The 17,689-nt window shown below is 43.2% G+C and overlaps 1 protein-coding gene across 2 annotated transcripts; it reads left to right on the plus strand.

Annotated features, from left to right (window-relative positions):
• Positions 1 to 1,458: 1,458 nt before the first annotated feature.
• On the plus strand, positions 1,459 to 17,060 carry wdr17 (WD repeat domain 17; the record flags this gene model as incomplete). 2 transcript variants are annotated; one of them, XM_083983344.1, is made up of 31 exons in its annotated part: positions 1,459 to 1,581; positions 2,647 to 2,830; positions 2,923 to 3,153; positions 3,842 to 3,952; positions 4,094 to 4,234; positions 4,864 to 4,986; positions 5,088 to 5,275; positions 5,457 to 5,625; positions 5,714 to 5,805; positions 6,174 to 6,256; positions 6,350 to 6,436; positions 6,592 to 6,756; positions 7,421 to 7,536; positions 7,911 to 7,997; positions 8,987 to 9,136; positions 9,224 to 9,354; positions 10,552 to 10,677; positions 11,424 to 11,579; positions 12,109 to 12,173; positions 12,832 to 12,964; positions 13,047 to 13,135; positions 13,237 to 13,336; positions 13,445 to 13,584; positions 13,976 to 14,087; positions 14,174 to 14,315; positions 15,119 to 15,221; positions 15,394 to 15,495; positions 15,605 to 15,703; positions 16,534 to 16,604; positions 16,758 to 16,855; positions 16,941 to 17,060. In XM_083983344.1, 31 exons carry the CDS (start codon positions 1,459 to 1,461, stop codon positions 17,058 to 17,060), a joined length of 3,837 nt encoding a protein of 1,278 aa, XP_083839470.1. The 2 variants fall into 2 exon arrangements, with proteins under 2 accessions (XP_083839470.1, XP_083839471.1); XM_083983345.1 differs by having other exon boundaries at positions 16,537 to 16,604.
• Positions 17,061 to 17,689: the final 629 nt, after the last annotated feature.

A 17,689-nucleotide genomic window follows, 5' to 3' on the forward strand; every position in this document is an offset into this window, starting at 1 on the left:
CTCAAGTCAAATAGTAATCAGGAACAGTATGAAAAATAACATAGGTGTTGTCACTGTCAGTAGATTTCATTTAACCTCCTCTGGGCGTCATCATTTCAACTCATTGACATATAGAGCTAAAAGGTTAATATGGGATCACACCTTCCTCCATCAAAGTGCTGGTCAGTCATTACTGTGATAGCTGCATATCATTAGTGTTCCCATTATCTCACCATTATGTAATCAAAAAGAAATTTATATGTAAATCAGCCAATTTGCACCTTACAGGAAGATGTGACAGGACAACTGATCAACATGTGATCACCTTTAACAGGAAATCTCAGTCTTTAGTATTCACCATTTCAGGTCTTCGTCTCCACTAGGATTTAGGTGAACTGGATCTGTATAGATAATCCCAGATGATGACTGAAAAACATTTAATTATTAAAGTTCAAAAGATTAAAACATACCATGTGTCTCACAGCTTCCTGTAGGTTCATGGATTTGTGTATTTGTGTTTCTAATCTGGTATCTGGTTCAAAATGGGAAGAGCTACCAAACTAATACTAACTAACTAATTAGTACAAATAAGATGATTAACCAGGACAAAATACAAGACATTTCTTCAGGGTGTCTTAATGAGTTCTCTTGTGAAAATGTGTTGGAGCTTCACAGTGAGAGGACAGTACCACATCTTAGACATGTTGCATGCTGGGTCTCCCGTCACTTCCTCGCGGTTACAGTGACCAGTTAGTCGCTAAGCACCAGCCAATCACAGCACAGATTAATTCAATCCTCTCTCTTTAATCACCTTATGTCACACACCTGTGGATCTACTGTTTAGCAGAGACGTGTTACCCTGGTTGTAGGAGACGTATCCTAGAATAAAGTTTCTTACAACAGCTCTGCGATAAACACTGGATCGAGTCGTGTCAATGTAATTCTGTTGTGCAGGTTGTTTGGTTGGATCCTTCTGCCATGGGCCAAACAATCAAATGTCTGGATTATTGCCTGGATCTGCACCAAATTAAACAAACTCATAGGTTAACAACATTATTTTGTCCTAGTAGTTGTTCCAGCTCCTGAGAAACTGATGAAACTGTCAAATAATGTCTCACACTGTCGAAGAATCTCTTAAACACTGCCTGGATGAACTATAATTCAATGGTAGATGGGTTAGGGTTAGGATCCTATCGCTCCTCAAAGTTTTGTACAGATCAGTTCAGCAGTTTTTATTGATTAAAAAAAGAGAGACCATAAGCTCATTGCTGGGGAAAGAAATGCAAATGTATGACAGTTTTATGTTAAGACATTTACAATCTACAAAGACATTAGTGAATCAATTTCTATTCGTTAATTTACAAAACAATTTGTGGATGTTCTGTTCTATATGTGTGGATGGATGAAGTCCTAATCACTACAGTAGTCTTGCAACAGGTTGTAATAGAGTATATTTGTTTTGTTTGTCTCCAGGTGAGGATGGTCAAAGTGAAGCAGGTGGGCTTGCTGGCAGCAGGCTGTCAGCCCTGGAACAAAGATGTGTGTGCTGCTAGTGGAGACCGCTTTGCCTATTGTGCTACTCTGGCCATATACATTTACCAGGTGAATTACCAGTGTGAGTATTTGTGTTGTAGTGGTGGTTTGTTTGATGTTGGTTCATTATTATTGTTTATTCATTTATTTTTCTAGTGAATCAGCTCAAACTCACGTCACCCAGAATGAGCTAGAGACATATAGTATAGTGCTGCGTGGAAAGTTTGTGAACCCTCCAAACATTGTGCCTGTGATTGTGGCCAAATAATTCAATTTTGGACTCATCTGTCCAGAGAGTGGACGTCCAGGAGGACTCTGGTTTGTCCAAATGATCTCTGGCGTGAGTTTAAATGGACAACTTTGTTCTTTCTTGAGAGCACAGACTTCCTTCTACAGTAGCAACTCTCCCATTAGTGCCATGTCTATTCATTTTTCGTCTGATTGTTGACACATTTATCCCAGATGCTGCCAGAGAGGTCGTCTGCAACCCTCTGGAGATGATGTGTGGGTTGGCTTTTATCTGATTCATAATTTTTCTGGTGCCTCCTGGTGAAGAATTTGATGGCCGTCCACTTTAAGCAGAGTTGCGGTGATTGGCACGACAGGAGTTTTGTTGGTTTCCTCGCCCTTTTAATCAGTGCTGCTCAAAACCTTTTCTGAGGATGTCGTATTTGATTGGTCTGCTTAATTGATCACTTGAGCACCCACATGTTTTATCCGAGTCTATTACCTACTTGATTTTACCAATGCAGCTGGGGTTCATTCACTTTTGCACATAATCTGATTCCATGTTTCACGTACTCTGCCGGCTACTCACACAGTTCCCTTAAAACAAGTACATGGAGTTAATTCATAAACACAAACCTGACATTTCATATGTAAAAACTGGCGATGATAGAATAAGAAAATCATGGTAAAACAACAGAACTACTCAAGGGGTTCATAAACTTTCAAGCAGCACTGTATAACGGGGAATGATGTACTTGTGCTTTCCACAAATTATGAGCCCACATAACAGGACTGGAACTAACGTCTAAAATCCCATGTACTCTGAGTCGAGGTCTCGATCATGAGCAAACCAAAAGATGTCACTGTTTTTTATTGTCTGCTCTCTCTACTGTTCTCTTGTTGTAGTTGGACCAGCAATACAATGAGTTTAAGTTGCGATCCATCATGTCAGAGCACAAGAAGACCATCACAGCCATCAGCTGGTGTCCTGACAACCCTGATCTGTTTGCATCTGCCTCTGCTGACAACCTGCTCATCGTGTGGAACGTAGCAGAACAAAAGGCTGTGGCACGACTGGACAACACTAAAGGTAGATGGATGACCTGCGTCGAGTGGTACTGACTCAGAGGAGTGTCCTCACCCCGTCTCTGGGGTTTCACAGCATCTCCTCTGCTTTTACAGGAGTCCCTGCATCTGTAAGCTGGTGCTGGAACTCAGCTGACGGAGTGGCGTTCGTCTCGCAGCGTGGTCCGTTGTACATCTGGGCATACGGAGATCCTGACCCCGGGCTCACGGTGCACAAAGAAGCTCACTCCTTCCTGTCTGACATCTGTTTGTTCAGATGGCACCCCACCAAGAAGGGCAAGCTGGTGTTTGGACACACAGACGGAAGTTTGTCTGTGTTTCAGCCAGGTAAAGATGGACACACTCAAACGTGACCTACAGCACAGTCATCATGTGGAGGAGACTCACACTCTCAGTCAACTATTATATGTACAGTGAGTGACATGGGAAGTATTCAGACACTTAACTTTATTTTAATGTAGATTTCATTTGAAATGGATAAGCGTTACATGTATGTCCGTCTATTGTCAGTAACACACAGACATGAATTAGAAATTGTCAATCAATTAATTATTAGTTAAAAAAGTTACAATCTTCACAAAAAGTCTTCAGACTCTTCTCTGTACCTCCAAACTGTGACCTGAAGTCTCTGACTGTCCCTGAGTGTCTCAGATCTAAACCACATAGACCATCTGTGGAGAGACTTGAAGATAAAAGTTCATAAGCACTTCCTGTCAAGTCCAATATTCAGGCTGCAGAGACTGAAGCTAAAGGTGGAAGCTTCTGAAGTGAGTCCTACAAAGATTTGGATTAAAGGTTTGAAGGATCATGATATCATGATAGATTATTGAGTGTCATCCTTTCAGATTTTAAACTACAGCAGAATAAAGTGAAGTGTCCCATTATTTCCTGGAACCACTGAACATGTCGAACTTCCCACATTTCCTCAGCAGAACCTATAAACTGCACCTCTAAACACACCTTTTAAACTATTACCATAAACGCATCTTCATTAACCTCTTTCTTGTCTGTTCAGGGAGTAAAAGCCAAAAGCACGTGCTGCGACCAGAGGCTCTGGAGGGCACAGATGAAGAGGACCCCGTCAGCGCTCTGGAGTGGGATCTTCTGTCCACTGCCTATTTACTAGGTCAGTCAGCACTAACTTCATGACCAGGACTTATGTGGTTGTGTGATTCAAAATAACATAGCTGTCATACACACAAAAACGTTCACTGCCAGTGTTTGACAATGATGACATTGATAAACAAACGTGTTCTTTATCTCCCAGTGTCAAACCTCCATAATGGGATCAGACTACTGGACAGTGAGGCCTTGACCTGTATCACGACCTTCTGCTTCCCATCGGCTGCTGCATCAGTTCAGTGTCTAGCCTGGGTCCCCTCTGCTCCTGGGATGTTCATTACTGGAGGTAAACGTGTGTGTGTGTGTGTGTGTGTGTCGCAGGCTGTAGATGTACTGCTGATACAGCATATGTCCATTTAACCTTTATTTAACCAGGAATAATCCCATTGAGATTCAGAATCTCTTTTGCAAGGGGGTCCTGGCCAAGAGAGCAGAACAGTAGGTCCACATGAAGTACACACTTGAAAAACAACAACAAAACAAACATAAAAACAGCTAAAACAGAATCACATCATTACAGTATAATCACCAGCTGTGTTCGGTGAGAGAACATGTGCATGCAGTAGTCAAATAGTCCTTGATCCTAGCTTTAAAATCTGACATACTTGGGATAATCCAATTTAAGATGACTCGGACACGGGTGCAAATTCTTTGAAGGCACTTTCCCCAAAGACAGTCTGCGTACGAGGAATAGCGTACATTATCAATCTATCGTGCCTGAGACTACAGCTTTTGGTGTTGACTTTAGGAGCCAAGAGAGAACACAAATAAGGAGGCAAGTCACACAGGGTGGCCTTATAAAGAAAACAATACCAGTGTTCCCATCTACGATTGTACAGAGAAGGCCAGCCAAAACTCTCATAAAGACTACAGAATTCGTGATGTGTCCAGCTGACGTCGACTTTTCCCTTTCAGACTCCCAAGTCGGGGTGTTGAGGGTGTGGAACGTGTCCCGGTCCACTCCCCTGGACAGCTTCAAACTGAAGAAGACTGGATTTCATGCTCTACATGTCCTCCACTCTCCTCTCTCCAAGAAGGGTAAATGGTCCAAACCGTGTGTTGTGTGTGTGTGTGTGTGTGTGTCTGTGTCTCAGCTCTCTGGTCAGGTGTCAGGATGTTCCTCCTCTCTCTCTCTGCAGCTTCCAGCTCCAGCTCTCCCAGTAAGAGTCAGCACACCAGCTCCACCAGCGAGGCGGTGCCGCCACCAACCCTGTCCCAGAACCGGTCCTTCTCTTTGCCCCCGGGCCACGCCGTGTGTTGCTTCATGGATGGAGGAGTGGGACTGTACAACATGGGGGCCAAGAAGTGGGACTTTCTCAGGGACTTGGTATTTTACACACACACACACACACACACACACACACACACACACACACACACACACACACACACACACACACACACACACACACACACACACACATCCACATCCACCCACCCACACACTCCAGAGACCAGACCAGTGCAGAGTACTAGACCCTGATGACCGGTTTCTTCTGCTGTTCCAGGGTCACGTGGAAACTATCTTCGACTGTAAGTTTAAACCAGACGATCCGAACCTCCTGGCCACCGCCAGTTTTGATGGAACCATCAAGATCTGGGACACAAACACGCTCACAGCTGTTTACACGTCGCCTGGCAACGAGGGGGTCATCTACTCCCTGTCCTGGGCTCCAGGTACCGTTACACGCACACACACATATACACTCTCACACACATCTCATGTTAAAGGTTGCTAACCTCTCTGTCTCTGTGTGTTTCGAAGGAGACCTTAACTGTATTGCGGGGGCGACGTCTCGTAGTGGAGCGTTCATCTGGGATGTGAGGAAGGGAAAGATCATCACTCGCTTTAATGAGGTTACTAAACAGACTGAATCACCGAACACATACTGTACATTAAAGACGGACTGAGCTACGATTTCACACACAGGCGTCTTCGTCTGGGTTTTGTCCTCAGTGCAAACCAAAAGGCAAACTTGACTCGTTAATGTTTAAGAAATCAACCTTTTTCTGTTAATGCGATAAAAGAAAATAGAGTCTGTTTCATCCAGAAACTCAGTAACAACACAGTCAATCTGATTGTCATTGCCCTGTGCTGTTGTAGTCCAGCATTCTCCTCTTCTTCGTCCTCATTATTATTACTCCATCCTGTAGGTAAATAGCTGTTTACAGAGATACAAGATGATGTGATGATATATCAGTGTCTCCACTCTGTCCTCCTTCAGCATGGGAAGAACGGGATCTTCTGTATCTCCTGGAGCCATAAGGACTCGAAGAGGATCGCCACCTGTAGTGGAGATGGCTTTTGGTGAGGTGGAGTTTCTTCTTTAAAAAAAAAAAAAATCAAAGTCTTAGATTTGTCCATCACAGTCAATCTGAACTTTTTTCTGTTGTTTCACAGTATCATTCGGACCATTGATGGTAAAATCCTCCACAAGTACAAACATCCTGCAGCTGTGTTTGGTTGTGACTGGAGCCAGAACAACAAGTAAGACCTCACCTGACACCACAGTTACCATAATAACTGCTTTTATTTAAGATCATTTGTACAGAGAGAGACTGATTTGGGTGAAAAACACAAGAATAAGTCTGTCCTCGGTTCATGTTTATGTCTAACATCTGTCTCCCCTCCCATCTCTGCAGGGACATGATAGCAACAGGCTGTGAGGACAAAAACGTGCGGGTCTACTATCTGGCCACCAGCTCTGACCAGCCTCTGAAGGTCTTCACTGGACACCTGGCTAAAGTGTTTCATGTCCGCTGGTCTCCACTCAGAGAGGGGATCCTGTGTTCTGGATCAGATGACGGGTCAGGACCTTCACACAGACCTCAATGTCCCACACACTGTTTACAACGTTCACACACAGGCACAAACTGTTTCAAGTGAATCCAGACTTAAGTGATCCAGACTCAGGCGAACCAGACCTAAGGGATCCAGACTGAGGTAGCAGACATTCCTGGAGAAAGTGAGGGACATGAAAAAGAGGGGGAGACACAGATTGAATAGTCTATTCAAGGGGAGATGATCATGAAAGCAGCAAAAATGCATGAGGGCTGAAACAACAACAACAACTTAGATGCTCAAATAAATTAGGGGAACACTAAATCACACATTGGATTTTAATGAATTTTATTGATGAAGATTCAGTTTCACTGCAGTAACAAGTGACACAAAAAATAAAAAGTATAAAAAGTCTGAATGACGCTAGTTAACATCAGTGTTTCCTTCCCAAACTAAATTCATGGCATCTTATTGTTTGTTATTATTATCTAATGACCAAAGTGTTAATAGCTCATTTGAAATGGCAGGATCAGAGCTCACTTTAACTCTTTAGTTATTTCAGATGAAAGGTTTATTTGGCTGCTCTGTTGAACATCAGGAGTAATGATTTATTACATGTGAATATACCTGCATTATACATGAAAGAGAAAATGAGGTTTGGTCCTGTAATGAATCCTTGTGTGTCTGCAGCACTGTTCGTATATGGGACTACACACAGGACGCGTGTATCAACGTGCTGAGTGGTCACACGGCTCCGGTCAGAGGACTGATGTGGAACACGGAGATTCCTTACCTGCTCATCTCGGGTGAGTCCACAGACCATCCCTCTATCAGCTGTGTAATGGTCAGCGTGCTGTTGCAAAACAGAGCAGAGACGACAGAGGAGCTGCGGTGGATGTGAGCTGTTCAAACGCCCCCCAAGACCGTTACTTGTTAGACAGAGATCCTAAAATGACATCATCTTGACTCTATAGACACTGTCAAGGACAGAAAAACAGCTCTGTGGGAACATCTAGTGGCAGCTGTAGGAAACTGCAACAACATCAGTGTGTGTTAATTATATTTTTATTTAAGGATTTTGCCGTTTTTACACACAACAGCTCTTGAACTACAGGAGGTTAAACATGTATATAATGGACTATGGATGATTATCATCGTAACATGTTGTGTGATGTTGTAGGTTCTTGGGATTACACAATCAAAGTGTGGGACACGAGAGACGGCACATGTCTGGACACAGCCTACGACCACGGAGCTGATGTGTATGGTGAGGCGGTCGCAGAACAACAACATATGACATACAATGCAATGTAAACTCACATAGATACTGAATCACACTCAGTTAGTTTAGAGGTCACACTGACCAAACAGTGTGTTTGTGTCACTGTGAACAACACAAGTTCACTGCAAACCTATTCAGAGCCGTGTTGACTCTACACTCTACAGCAGGGGCATTCAATTAAAATTCAATGACGTCCAGTTACTAAACCTTTGTCCAAGTTAAAGGTCTGAACCTGATAAAGTCCAAATGGTGTCTTATAGCCTACCCCTAAAATCAGCAACGTACATTTTCATATTTATTGTCAATTTTCAACGCAGGAAACTTTTAACATAGTGCACTTGTATGGCACTTGTACAGTAAACAACTAGCTATTTAACTATAAATAAAAAGAGTCCCAGGCAAATTAATTGAAGGCCTGCATTTCAGAGCCTTGAACAAGCCCTTTTCTCTTTAAAACACTTTTTAAACTTTATTTCTCAGGGTGTTTTCACACGGGCAGTGTTTACATTGGCCCAGTTGAACTTTGGGCCGGCATGTGGTGCGTTTGTGTCGCACCCTTGGTCCGCACTAGTATGTGTGAAAACACCCTTGGTGAGAGAAATGGGCACGCGACTGCCCTGTTAGTAGTTTGAATCTTGTCTTGGCGTCAGTGCCATTCATCTAGTAGGCCATGCTGTCATCACTCCATCTCCTTTCTCTTTCTCTCTGTGGCGCACAGGGTTAACATCACCCAGAGTCATGTTGTGTATGAACACATGGCTGCGTTACAATCAGGTTATTAAGGCAAATGTCAATATCACAAACATTAGATCAATATAAGAATTAGGATAAATCTTGGGGTAAATATCACAACATGTGATACAATCTCTTATTCTCTGTGTGAGATGTTCACATCCTACATATTTTCCCACACAGAGCTTCCATGTTGTTAGACCCAAGAACCAATCGGTGTGTGTGTGTGTGTGTGTCTGCAGGTTTGACGTGTCACCACAGTTGTCCGTTCACCATGGCCAGCTGCAGCAGAGACAGCACGGTGAGGCTGTGGTCTCTCACTCCGCTCATCTCACCCCTGCTGCTGAACATCCTCACCGACCAGCCGTGGGAGAAGATCATAGGAAACACAGGTGAGAGCAGACTCCTGGTGTCCTCTGCTGTCAGCTAGGTGTGTTGTTCTGTGTGCTCATCTGCCTGTGCTGGTTGTATGTCTGCAGACACAGCCATGGTTCCCGGCTCTCCTCCACTGCTCTGTGGTAAAGTGTCTCGAGATATAAAACAGGAGCTGGACAAGCTGAGCACAGACATCAGGGCCAAGAAGCTGCGCTGGTTCTCTGAGTGCTTCTCGGTAATTACACTCCGAGTGCTTCTTTCTCAGTGGTGATGTTGTGTCATAACACGGTCCATTATTCAGTGTGATACCTTGATAACTCTCTAACCATCTGTCCATCCATCCATACATCCACCTTCCTACCTATTTAGAAAAGAGACTCAGAGCCTTGACCAGCTCACTGACCTGTTCATGCCACTTGAGCTCCAAAGAGAAGCCTGAGTTGTATAACGACACTGAAATTACTTTTTGCTCTTAAAGCCACAATATGTCTTCTTATGGATCAACACTTCAAATAAAACACATGAGAAGAGGAAAATTGGGAACCTAGTGAAGAATCATAGAAAGTGTTGTTTTTGTTGTTCTCTGTTGGCATGGCCTTTACACCAGCAGCAGCACAGAAGAATACATGTACACATTTGAAGAGGAAGAAGAAGAAGACGACGACACTTTATTTATATAGCAGATTTCCTGTCAGAGACAACTCAATTACTTCACAACATAGATACACAAATAAGCAAAGCAAAATACAAAAATATAAAAAAATACATATAAACAGAGCGAATATATTACACAGATATACAATCAGCTAAATACACCAGTGGCTGGAGACTGGCCTATGGGTAAGAGAGTGCAAAAGGAAATGTTTTGATTCTGTTCTTGAAAGTAACGATGGTTGGGGCGCTTCAAATATTGTGAGGGAGGGAATTCCACTTTTTGGGGGCATGAAAACTAAATGCTGATTCACCTGATTTGATTTTGATTCGTGGGATGACAAGGAGACCACTGGATCATAACCTGAGACATCATGGAGTATATGGATTGAGGAGCGCTGTGATATAATTTGGAGAGGAACCATTTCATGCTTTATAGACAGTTAAAAGGGTTTTACAATCAATTCTTGTCAGGATAGGGAGTCAGCGCAGGGATCCTACGGACTGGGGTGATGTGGGGGAATGTTTTGGAGTTAGTATTATTGATGTATTTGTAGTATTGATTTGTATGCACATATCAGATTGACAGCAGTGTGTAATGGCCTTCACCTTTCATAGTCAGTGCGACGCTTTGTCTCATGTGTGGCACACAATTTGTAAACGGTGATGCGTACACAGCTGAAGATTGTTTTCTTTGTGTGAGTGTGCATGGTGTATGTGCTGTGTGTGTTTGCGTGTATTTATGAACCCTGCTGTCTGTGTGTCCTGTGTCATATGCCAGCCTCCAGGAGGCAGCAGTAACCTGTGGGACCTGGTGTCAGTCATCAATGGTCAGGACGACTCGCTGCTTCCAGCAAGCTACAGCAAAGGAGTGATGCACATGAAGCACCTGCTCAAGTTTAAGACAGTAAGTTGCTCTCACCTCCAGAGATACCATTAGCAACACAAACGTCTCCAAGCTCCACCCCATGTGAGATAATCTTGACAGATGAAAGACTTCATTCAAGTAGAAGTGATCACATAATGCTGTTAGCCTGCTAATTAATGCTCATGGTTTATACAGTCAGGAAGAGACAGCTGATACCGCCAAGAACTATTATCTTATTGTTAGTTATATTTTACCCTACATTCAGTTCAGCTCAGCTCAATTCAGTTTATTGTATTTTATTATATTGTCATTCAACATGTTAGACACATGAAGTATGTAGTATCAACCAAATATGCTACTCAGACTACATGACACCAGATATTATTTCAATTATTGAATCTTTATGTATCTGGATTTCCTTCCTTTATCTAAAAAAGCTCTTGAAAAATAACCTATATATAACAGCTATGTAGCTAATATTAGCATTAGCAGCTGTTCACTTTCTAGTCTTGAAGAAACCTTAAACTTTCTTTTCTTTACACCAACAGCTGTCTCCACAGCTAAAATGTCAACTCTTGTTTTGCTTTTATACTGAAGTTGGCTTGATAACCAGCTACCTCCAGTGTTTGGAAGTAGCTGCTCTGAGAATTAATTTTAATCAACAAAACCACCTCCACCACCACCACTAATCCCATTAATATCAGAAAATGTGCAGTTTAAATGTTAAAGCAAGTTAGCTCTACCGTCAGCTAATTTTTTTTTTTTGTGTTTTAATTTTCCTCCAGTCTGAAGCCCAGGAGCTGACAATAGTCAAGATGTCTAAGTTTGGAGGAGGCATCGGAGCTCCCAGTAAAGAGGAGAGGCTGAAAGAGGCAGCGGATATCCATCTGAGACTGGGACAGATCCAACGCTACTGTGAATTGATGGTGGAGCTGGGACAGGTATAGAGGAAACAGCATGAGATACTTTGTTTGCTGTGTTGACACTGATCCTGTCTCTGACTTACACTGTATTGATATTTATTTGAATCACCGGCCGGCTTTTATTTTGTTATCACTGTATACAAGGTGTGCCAGATGCAAATGAAAGCTTGTTTACTGAAAGGCCCCAGACCAAACACGATTTACATCAGATCTCAAAACACTGATGTTGTATCAGTATATTCATTCTGGCTCTGTCATCATGGAGGCAGAGAATCCAGCTTCATGCTCCGGTTGTCATACCCAAAACATATTTGGAAGCTACAGGCCTTCTGATAGAGAGGAGAGCCGCTGCGGTGGCAGGATACAGCTGCATGCAACAGCTGCAGATCCAAAGCCAGGTGTAGAGGAGTCTGAGGAGGTCATGGAGAGAAACATCTGGTCCTCACATAAACCTGTCAGCCACAAAAAAAGCTCTTTTTCTATCGTCACAGAGAACATGATATTGATGACATTACTCAAAATAAAGAGGGTCTTGTATCTCTTTCAGTGGGAGAAGGCGTTAGCTGTGGCTCCAGGAGTTTCCATGAGGTACTGGAAGAAACTGATGCAGAGGTAAACAAAGTAAAAAAAGAAAAAAAAAGAATAAAGGACGAAAACTACAAATACCCAAAGTCCTAAATGTTTGAGCATAAGCAGCACTGGTAGAGTACAGTCAAAACCATATCAATATTCCTACATACTTCCAATACTTCATTCAACTTTATCGTATGAATATAATCCCACACCATAAGAGATAATTATTGGTCCTAACAAAGGCTTTATGATATAATATACTGTTATGGTCTTCTGCATGGACTTCAGGTTGTTTATCTGAGTCCTTGTTTAGGTGTAAAGGTGTAAAGACTTGATCTTTTGGGTTTTTAGGGGACAGGATGTCCACATAGATCAGAGCTTGTAGTGTTAATGCAGTCTACTGTAAAGATGATCAAAGGTTCATCCAGGTACATTTTGACCAGTCTGGCTCAAACAATAACAAAGCAACGTTTCATTTTGGTGGCGCTGGCCAATTAACTGACAAAACTGACTAGGTTTCGAACTGTGAATGAAATGTTTCGAGTGACTTTCCACCTGTTGTAAACATGTCAGAGTTTAGATGTACCATGAAACCCGCTGTGACAGTTTCAGTTGTGTGAGCCAAAACGAATCTGTCTGTGCTGCATATTTATCACTACACCAGAATCTGACGTATCAGAACGTGCTCATGTTGCAGGAGAGCGGAGCAGCTGATGGCTGAGGATAATGATGACGCTATCCCATACTGCATTGCTACAGGAGACATCAAAAAACTCGTAACCTTCTTCACGAGTAGAGGACAGCTGCTGGAGGCTGTACTGATAGCACAGGTACAAAGACAGAGAGAGGGAAAACACTTGGACAATAACGGATCAGAAGTCATTCAAGTAATGTCATATTTCTTATTTCAAGGGAGCATGCGAAGGCAACATCCGCGTACCTCAGAGCTCGCAGGTCAACCACACGAGTAATGATGTGGACAGCATACAACAGTACCAGAGGTATAAACAAAAACACACACACACACACAAAACTGTAATGTGAGGGCCAGAATATCTGTAAACTGATGTGTGTGTGGTTGACCCGCCTCCTCTTCGTCCAGTCTCCTCCATCAGGTATGCGCGGAGCTCGCTGAGTGGTACTTCCAGGACGGCTGCTCTGTCCTGGCAGCATGTTGTCATCTGACTGTGGACAATGTCCAGGTACAACCCTCAATTTGTATTTGATACCTTATCTATACTTTAGCCTTTGCTATGCATAATTCTAACATGTGGCTGACGTGTGTGTGTGTGTGTGTGTTGTATCTGTAGTTGGCTATGTCCAGTCTGATCCGAGGGAATGAGCTGGAGTTGGCTGCGTGTGTGGGCATCGTCCTGGGAGAGGCAGCCAATCAGAGCACTATGTACTGCCTTGAGCTCTTGGCGAGGAAATACATGACCTCACCCACTTGGTGCGTCCATGAATGTGTGTAATAAGTGTGTGTCTATTACCGTTCTACTCTATCTACTGTTTTCCTGTGAACCTTGGAAGCGGTACAGACTCTCACCGGTCCAGTTCAGCTTCAGCAGACGGACCGTGTCTAGCTCGTTGACTATAATCAGCTGACTGACTTCAATACGCTGACTGTGTCCAGCTGTCTGACCAGAGACCACCTCATCAAGCCGACCTCTGACCTTATTGGCCAGTCAGGACACACACCACTCTCTTTCAGCTGGGCCTGTATACACCTGTCACGCTCACCTGCGTCCCCTCAGTCTCAGCAGCTGCTTCTTGTCACCTGTCACTGAGAGGGGCAGCCCTGACAACACCCAGTATTTCTCACTACTGTCTTCACTTTTCAGGGAAGTGTCAGCTGACATGCTACAAATTATTCCCGACAACTCCATCTTATTGGCTAAGCTGTGCGCATTTTACCCAGGAAGTGCTGCTGAGATCAATCAGTTACATGAACGGGTGAGTAGACACATCTTTGATTAACCCGTCAGTGATATAAACATAAGCGAAGATGTGAGTGGTCACAGCTGTTGTGTGTCTTCCAGTGTGGTCTCCCCTCCACGGAGGAGTGTAAGGCCTTGGCAGAGGCAGCGATGTCTGAAGGAGAGCTGTTCTCAGCTGTTCAGTATTACCTGCTGAGCTCAGAGCCAGAGGCCGCTCTGCACACAGGGATAGAGCACGTCAAAGGTACTGACACCCGTTGGTCACTGTGTGTGTCTGTGTGCCACCGTATACTGCTGTTTTATCTCTGCGTCATCACCTCATGACTGCACGTGGGCAAATATGAAAACACTGATATGTCCATGGCTGACATGTCATTAGTGCACTGGGGACAGCTGAGTATCCCAGAATGCATTTTGCACCAACAGTGGGAATTGAACTGAAACTATTTTCATCCCAATACTGTTATTAAATTACCCTATTAAGTTTAGATTTTTTCAATGTGGCAATTTAACAACAACGCTGCTTCTGTGAGGTTCTGCACCAACACGTTTTAAAAGCAGTTAATAAAAATATAAATCAGTATGAGCAGTGGCAGTGTGCTTCACATCTAGAGGAGACTTGAGATAAGTTAGTTACCGGTAGTCATAGTTTAAAAACTCTTCTTAAAACCCACCTCTTTTCTTTGGCTTTTCACACTACGTAGGTTGTAGATTTTATGTGCACAGATACTTTATCTGGGGTGGACAGACTATTTATTTACTATGTTTGATTGTGTCTTTTATCTTTAATATTTTATCTTTTTATTATATGTATGGTTTTTATTTTACTGTACGCAACTTTGGAAACCTTTGTGTTTATTTAAATTGTGCTTTATAAATAAAATGGATTGGATTGGATAGTTGGAAGCATAGGAGTCTGAACTTGGCAGACTCTGTATTGATAAATGACTATCATATCCACATGTGATTGTCTAGATGCAGAGATTTCAGCTCATGCATCTTTGTGACAAATTAAATAGAGTCTCTCTTAATGCTCCTTCTCACCAGAACAGTTGACTGGATCCGATTGGACGGTGGACAGTGTTCAGCCAATCCTGGACATGATGAGTTACATCCGGACCGACCGCCTCATCATGGCCAAGCTGACTGAGTAAAGCCATTTATTAGACACCAGCCTGTCAACAGCCATCTGTGATGTCATCAGTGCCTGCTGACAGGCTGGTGATAGATGTATAGACAATTAATATTTGTCTTAATCAATTATGATATGTTTTTACCAAGTATACATGATCGTGTGTGTGTGTTTGTGCGTGCGAGTGTAGAGTCCGCAGTGAGCTGTTGATCCTGTGTGGTTATATCGGAGGTCTGCTGGCAATTAGAAGACAGTACTCCAGCATTGTACCTGCACTCTACGAATATACCAGGTGGATATGATCACAGAATCTTTTATTGATCTTTATTGATCTTTTATTAAATATTGACTGTTGCGCATCTGACTCGTCTGTTGCATGTTTCGCTGTTTCACAATTTCAGTCAGCTGCTGAAGCGGAGGGAGGTTAGTGTCCCTCTGAAGATTGAGCAGCTGTCAGTGGAGCTGGATGCCTGGAGGGCCTGCACACAGAGCAACAGCAAGTGGGTCACACACACACACACACACACACACACACACACACACACACACACACACACACACACACACACACACACACACACACACAGATGTTACAGTGAGATACGTTTAAAAGCATGATCAGCATGATGTGTGGTTTAAGGGAAGACACTGACTCCATGTGACTCCTCTTTCTCATCCACTCAGTGGTAATGATGAACACGGGGGAGCTCTTCACCTGCTCCTCTGTAATCAGAGCTAATCTCAGCCCATGTCAGTTACCATGGCAATACTGGAGAGATGTCTGATTCTCCTCTGAGTGATGAAAAAGGGGATAAGATGGCTGCGCAGCTTCATTAGCATCTGCAGCATCTGTCACGTCAGACATGCTGCTTTCCCCCCTAGAAGACTGCAGCACATTTCACTGTTCATGGTGTTGTTTACCCTCTCATACAAATGTTTTCCAGAAATACTGAACTCCGGTTGTCATAAACACAGAGACTCAACTGACATACCATACTTAAATTAACGTTGTAGCTTCAGGTAATGATCACGCATGTGGGAATTAAACTCCTCTGCATGAAAGTCTGGTGTTTTACCCATCCAACCACCAACATCGACCTGACACGGGCTTAATTCTCATGTAACCACCTGGCTCATCCAAATTAAATTGGGCCCTTTGGAGCATATAAACGATATAAACCATAAAAAGAAGGCAAATTTTATTCTTGTCATGTGAATTAGTATGACAATAAAACACTTGTATTCACGCTGCACATAAGTGTCGCTAAAGATGCTAAAGCTACCATGAAATCTGCACTGTGTTTGAACATTTGTCTGTTTCCATTTGCAGCAGTCCTCCATCGGAGCGTCAGAAAGAAGAGTTCAGCTGCCTCCAGAGGAGGATCCAGCCCACCGACTCAGGTAAACTCGTTTAACTTCAGTCTCCTTAGCATATCTCAGTGTAGTCAATAGGGATGGAGTACTCAATTACTCCCAAATTACGTATAGAGAGACTAGAGAGTGAAACAGGTGTAACATATAAAGTGTCATAATTCTATGTTTGTGTGATCTCAGCTGCGTTGGTCTTGTGTGGAGCCGATTATGTGACAGGCTCCAACCTGCCGAGCCACTCGGACGCTCAGCTGTCGTGCTTCACTGGACACAGGATACAGGTGTGTGTTTGTGTGTTTGTGTCTTTTGTTCATGTGATGATGTTGACAAGTTGTCACACTGATGTTTATCTCTGTTCTTGTTCAGGGTCCAGTGTTTGTGTTGGAGGATGGTAAATCGGCAATCTCCCTCAATGATGCACTCATGTGGGCTAAAGTTAACCCCTTCTCCCCACTGGGAACAGGAGTCCGCATCAACCCGTTCTAACACACACACACACACACACACACACACACACACACACACACACACACACACACACACACACACACACACACACACACACACACACACACACAGACACACACACAGACACACACACACACATGAAAAGTTTACAGGACACAAAGAGGATGAAGTGTAGTGGTGGAGTTTTGTGGCCTCTGTGTTTTATAGTTTATTGAGCCAAACACACAGACTGAGGACGACTGTGATCACCTGTCATGTGATGAAAACACATCATCATGTTCATTAAAGAAGAGGAACTCTAGTTGACAGGGTAGAAACCTGGACTTTTTTCTGTTGTTCTGAAAACTGGAATAAAACAACCACTGCTGATTTATAAGAGACTTGTTGCTTTGTATGACACTGACACACAGTTACATACATGGAATTAAAGTTACTTTACAGTAACAATAATGGTTCTAGCTTGTATTGTGCCCTCGTTAAACCAAAACACTGTATATTTTGTGTCATCTTGATAAATTCATGTGGAGTCGTGGTGCGATTTCCATTTCCTCCAGTCGCCAGTCAAGGTAGTGAAATGCACCGACAGAGACTAGATCCTGAACTTGATCTGTTGTTAATGACAGCAGCACCATGAGTCTTTGCAGTTT

Source organism: Trachurus trachurus (genome assembly GCF_905171665.1).
Source record: "Trachurus trachurus genome assembly, chromosome: 1".
NCBI classification, from domain to species: domain Eukaryota; kingdom Metazoa; phylum Chordata; class Actinopteri; order Carangiformes; family Carangidae; genus Trachurus; species Trachurus trachurus.